General features: G+C 33.3%; 1 protein-coding gene across 1 annotated transcript in view; it reads right to left on the minus strand.

The window, feature by feature from the left end:
* Nucleotides 1-941: 941 nt before the first annotated feature.
* LOC117168993 (cyclin-dependent kinase 1) overlaps nt 942-6,492 on the minus strand; it is a 39,357-nt gene continuing 33,806 nt past the window's right edge. The window contains exon 4 of the mRNA XM_033355025.1: nt 942-2,334. Within this exon, the coding sequence (XP_033210916.1) occupies nt 2,079-2,334 (256 nt within the window). The 3' untranslated portion in view covers nt 942-2,078. The remainder of the gene's footprint in view (nt 2,335-6,492) is intronic.

Consider the following 6,492-nt stretch of genomic DNA (forward strand, 5'->3'; position numbering starts at 1 on the left):
CGCTGTATCTAGTCATCTTGCAGTCAATTTCAGTAACAACCTTTCTCAGGACCTACGCCATCATATCCAACGAAAATACTCTCTTGCTTTTTGATTTACACTAGTCGTCCAATAAGACGACGAACGGGAGACTTAGATCGTCCAGCAACGACGGCGCGAGGGGTCCCCACTATTCTGCGCTGAGAGCGTGTGCGGTGTAGAGGGAACTTTTGTGTTAAGTGAAACATTAGGTCGCGTGCATTGCAGAGAAGAAAGTAAAGGGGGTAGAGGTACGATCGAGCCTCCGCCGTCGTTTTGTTGAGCGTTCGCCCGTCGTTATGCTGAGCGGGTCGTCTTCCCAGAGGTCGTCTTGTTGGACCCCAGCTGCGCCCTCATGTCAGTCCGCCACTGGCTAGAAGTAACAAAACTGAAGAGCCTCCAACCGAATTTATCAGCTCACTTATTCAATTTATGAAAACTTAAATATGCCTTCACTCATGAAACTGAATTCTTTATTATATTACGAATTCATTTTGTGCGTCTTTTACAGAAACAAATTTAGTTTTCATTGCGTTAGATCTTTAAGAAAAATCGAACATTCTTCCATAAGGCGAAATGCTTTTGTACATTACCCAAGACCGAAAATAATCATTTTCATTCGGACTTAAAAAAACGCGAATATCTCCTAAAATAGCATCGGCCATAAGGGGCCTTTTCACACACACACACACATACACGCGCGCGCGCAGTTTGAACAAGGATTCCAGAAAAAATATAGATCTGTATACGTATATGTATCAGAAAACGGATGAAAAATATTATATTTGGATTATCTAATACAAATTTAAATTAATGAATATAAGCTCAAAGCTATACTATAAAAAATAGAAATATTAATTTTTATTTCGAAAATAATTCTGAAGCTTAATATTAAAACCTCGTTTTAATCATTTTTAACACAGTTTCAAAAGAATATACAGCTTTGTTTATTAAAAAAAAAAGATAAAAATTTGTTTCAAATGTTGGCATACGATCTGAAAGGGGCATAAAAATAAACAAATTTGATATCACTAACGAAGGTAATTCTGAGAAGCTCAAAAACATACGTTTTACGCAGATAAGGCATTTAACAAAATTTACCAACTTTTGTTTCATCAACTTTCGAGAGAGAGTTTTAAGTAAATCAACTTTTGGAATACAGATTACTTAAACAATCGATATTATCCTGATAAGCATCTGGATTTCTCATCATGCAGCACTTTATCCAGCAGAAACAAATATTTGCATCGACGTGTGTCATACGTTTTACAGCACTGATGACGCATCATATTTGGTTAACATAGTCAAGATTCTGTGTTTATATCATTTTGTGCAATTTCTCTAACTCGTTTCGGCCGTAATAAGACAGCCAAGTTCAATTAATAATAAAAACTTCGAAACTAATTGAGTAGGCTAGAAGTTTGTTTCGCTAAATTCAATGGAAAGGATCGAATTCTTACGACACGTGAAAGCGAGACTTATGTATGTAGAAGAGATGAAAGAACTCGATATATTTAAGCACATAATTACAAAGATTAAGAAGTAATCTCATCAAAGTGTATCCTTTTCTTAAATAATATTTACAATTCGTAGTGCGTGAATCGTATCCGCGTCATATTCTTTAAACAATACAATAATTGGCAATTCTCAGATCTTAGTCATATGAAGCATTCGCTAAAGCTGTCACTCTTTTATGTATTAAGAAAAATTTTCATCAGGTCAAAATTTAATTCCTCTAACCTGATTAGAAATAATTCATTAAAGTGCCAGGACAAAAATCGAGTCATAAACAAGTCTTTTAGGACTTGGCTTATATAAAATATTCATATCTGAACGGAAATTATTTCATCAATAATTTATTTGAATTAAAGTTAAGATGTTACTATCAGTATCGTATCATGTATCTCAAATTATTAAATTATCTCAAGGTTTCAAAGTTCCTAAAATACCTTAAGTTGTTAGAAGCACTTAAAATACCTTATTTTAGTGTTTGAATTTATGTTCTCGGGAATGGATTACAGCTAATGTGATTTAATGTGTACCAAAAAATGAACGAACACTTAAACGAAAGGTATTTTAGCTTCCTTGAAGTCACATTCGATGTCCTCGAAAAAGGCATGCTGGAGCGCTGCACGAGCCGAGATTCTGTGTGCTGGATCGTAAGTTAACATTGCCTGCAATAAGTCAATGCCATCACTGTCGAGAACTTTTACATGATCCTCCAAATTGTTCGTTTTCCAGTTGGGGAATGTAGCTTTGTAGTCCGAGTACTGTGTGACACCCGGCCATATATCTTCAGTCGGAGTCCGCAAGACACTGAAATAATATGCAAAATGTCTATTATATCAATAAACACAAACCATCAATTATTGTACAAATTTAAAGCCTAAAAAATTAAACAATCTCCAAAAAAAATCGTTTAAAATTATACAAATCCAAAGTAGAAGCTAACGAAATTAAAAATTTCTTAGGGGCGTACTTAAATTACGTAACACATTGTCAACCGTCTCCAGCCCCCCTCCCAACCTCCTTAACAATGGAATTGTAACAAATGTACAGTGTCTGCACCCCCCACACCCTTTGATCTGTTACGTAATTTAGGTACGGTTCCTTATTTTAAAGTCTTTAAATAAAAATAATTAAAATTGAACATATTCTAACCAAGTGTGTTCCAAATCAAAACGTAAAAAATACAATTTTTTATGTAAGGCAATAGTCCAGGAGCTGGCGACATTTTTCATGTATCATTTTCTACCAGTTGAAACTCTATATCTATCGTCCATTTTTTATGTAAAACTTGCGGAATTGCTAGTCTGGCACCCCATCTCCGGTCGTTGCATTTTTTGCAATTGAAACTGTTAAAACATGGATGACATTTGCATGATTTTCTACCGTCTGGCTGTTTGAGGGCTAGTTATTTTCACAGAAAAACACTATAAGATACACTTTCCAAATACTTTGTCCGGTTGCAAGCTGGCGCTAAAGTTATACTAAATTTACCATGGGGGGGGGGGGAGGTCGCCAGTAGTGTCGTCAAGCCCAAGCGGGACCTAGCAACCTAGCGCTTTCGGGGTAAACTATAACGGGGTAAACTCTAACAGAGTGTATAGAATTATATTTAGGCAATTAGATACTTTAAACCAAAAAAGGACCTTATAAGGATTATACGTGCCTTTAAAGCTTCATATTTTCAGCATTTCCAGAATTATGTATCAATGATTGAGTACCTATTACTTACTTCTTACAAAATAGGTTCACACTATTTTGTTGGGGGAGGGGGTGCAATTAGGAAAGATAGGGGAAATGTAAATCGGACAGGTAGGTAAAATGTAACAGTCTCATTTTCCCTGCAGTATGAAGAATTCTACAGGGCTGTGATTTTAATATAGTAGTAGCAGCTATTTAAAACAAATCAACGTGAACTTCAATTTTTCTTGGCATCCAGACTACCTGCGAACAGGATAACGTAAAAATTTAGACACTAGATGGTTTTCTAACTTTTTATAGGTGATTATATTTCTTCTCTGAACTCTTTTTTGTTCAAATTATTCACACAAAAAATAATAATAAAAAAATCATTTTAAAAACAAGTAGAATAAACATAAGAGAGCATTAGAATTTATGATATTATTTATTATTTATATTGATATTCCATTATTTTAAATTTGTTCAAACCTCTTTGTTTTGGAGATCCCTGAATTAGAACTAGACAAGGGTGCCCACCTACCCGAAAGAACTAAAAAAATCAACTTGCACCGGCATAAGGTAAATTTTTGCTAAACTTTAGATTAAAATGATTGAATTTCAAAAATCATGATGATGCTTGGAATTGTTTAATTTTAGATGGTTCAAGTTTAAATTAATTAAATTTCAAAGTTTCTAATTACAAAGCATATAATTTTGAATGTATTTACAATAATTAAATAACTTTAAGGGTTTACAATACTTCTTGCAACATTTCAAATTCTGCAATTTTAAACAGTGAAAATAGCAGTGTTTTTTGGACAGAAATCACTTTTTGTAGTAAAAAAATCAGTCCAATAATTTTGAATGTCACTTGATACTACATGAGATAATACTTATTAACCCTCTGTTTGCAGACAGGGGATTTTAAGGCACACACGATTTTTCAAACTTGAATTTCTCGCCTTTGGGAAAATATGGAACTTCAGTTCCTTCTCTAAAAAATCTAGGTAGTAATAGGGTCAGGTCCTGTGAGTGGCACTGCAGTTCTTCAGTTAACCTTTGAGCCGTGTGCGGTAAAAGTGCGTACAGTGATATAAAAGACCCTGTCTATAAAACGCGTTAGTGTTTTCACCAGTTAGTGAGCATTAATTGTTTTGCTTTATTTGGTATCATAAATATGGATTAACATTATATATCCTACTTTTTCTATGAAATTGCCTGCATGAATCAATGTAAAATACTTTCATTTTTCAGGTCTTCAAATAATTCAACTTTTTGAAGCCGCCGCCAACGGGCCTATATTTTTTCTACGGTCATAGTCTAAGCTTTCAAACCACGTAACGATTTAAAAAAAAAAATTATTTGTTGCGAAATTCTGAATTTTTTAACAAGCATAGATTTTTGTCTATTTTTTTCCAAATTTCAATTTTTATTTCAATAAGTTTTTAACGTTCGACACCAACAACAATTAGAGTATGTAGTAGACACTTAAAAAAATAACCCTAAATTTTACTACATTTTTTGAAAGCCAGAAATAGTTCAAAACCTGAATAGGACTTAAAAGGCCTTGTTTTTAAACGTAAAATGGGAAAAAGAAGTCTGTAAACGGAGGTTTAATAGTACATATATTTATCATCTTTAAATTTTCTGCAATATTAATTCAAAATTATTGTTTTAAATCCGTCATTCTAAAACAGTTTCATCTTTGAGGCCTTGAAACTAAAGTTTTTTCTTCAAGTAATTTTTAGATTAATTTTTGGAGGTTTTGATTTTTGAATTTTATAATATTGTAGTTTCAAATTCAAATATGCAAAATGTCAGATCAATTTCGAAATAAATATTTTAAAGTGTCATATTATAAGCCCTGATAGATAGTTTAAAATATAATGATTTTAGATATAAATATAAAGTAATTTAAAATTGAAGAGCTTATAAATGTCTCAGTTTTATTTTCACAGAATTGTTACATCGAGTTCATCAATTCTTTCTTAAATTTCGAAGATTATTTATAAAAATACATCAATATCCGAGGATTTTTTTATATTCGAGACCTAGCTACTAGCTTGTGACTGCCTTAAGAAAATTTTTTCGTGCGTATGCCGATCATTCGGATTTAAGGGTACCCCCCCCCTTTCTCGATTTCTAATTTTTGAGATTTTTAATGGGCTGGTAAAGGAACAAAAATCAACTTCATAGGTTTGAATATTTTCATACATGTAATTTAAAACTTAAAAAACAAGAAAATTTTTTTTAATAATTTGTTTATCAACATTTTATAGCTGTTTCTTCCGGTCAATGAAAAGTCCTCTTTTTTATGGCGGGCATGATTGCAAGTGACTGGAACGTCTGAAACCAAAAAATCGAACGGGATTCGAAAGAGTACATGTTTGGCTAGGGAATAGACTACGATAATTCGTTTCGGGCAAAAATTTACAAAATGGCGGACCTTAGGATTTTATTTTTCAAAAATCTAATTTTTTTCAGTTAAAAATCAAGGTGAAAATTAAAGAAGATCTTTATCAATCTTCTTCATAATAATCTAAGTTATAGCTATTGATGTATAGAAAAACATATTAAAATTTCAGTTTGATCGGTTGAATATTTTTTGAGTCACAAGGCCCGCCAATCGTAAAAACACTGCTTTGAGAGAAATGCGTTCAAGTTTTGTGAAGCAATTTTTCGTGTATAACACCTACTCACCTTCAATCAGCTATGCCAGGTCCATAAAAAATCTCTTCTGATTCTTCAAGCAGGTAGTCACATAGTAAGCCGAGGGGTACCGAATTATGGCGAGGGTATTATGAATAGGCGCCAAAAAAAACCGTGCACCTGCGCGTCGAGCACATGCGGCGCGGCTAACGTGAATCGGCTAGAACTTCAAGAGTATTTCGAATTTTGACTTGAAATTTTCAGGGAATATTCTTAAAGAGTTATAGGTTCGAATAAGATAATGAAAAAATTCGATTTTTTGACCCCGAGAATGAGGGAGTACCCTTAATTGCATTATAAACAAAGAATTGTGCACATTTAGGTGTCATGCAACACAGTCGCTATAGTGAAACTGAAATAAGTGATTTTATAGATGACCAATTTAGGGTGCGTTTAGGAAAAAAGTTGAAAGAGCAGGGTTCAAAGATTGCAACAATGATTGGTGAGTCAACTACGTTATAAAAAAATCTGTACTTATTATTTACGAGGGTGGATTGATAAGTTTCCGGCCTGACCAAGAAAAACAACGTTTTTAAGAATTTTTTTTTTTTATTTCTCAACATAATCTCCTCCAAGGCT

The sequence above is a fragment of the Belonocnema kinseyi genome, chromosome 3 (assembly GCF_010883055.1).
Source record: "Belonocnema kinseyi isolate 2016_QV_RU_SX_M_011 chromosome 3, B_treatae_v1, whole genome shotgun sequence".
Classification (NCBI taxonomy): domain Eukaryota; kingdom Metazoa; phylum Arthropoda; class Insecta; order Hymenoptera; family Cynipidae; genus Belonocnema; species Belonocnema kinseyi.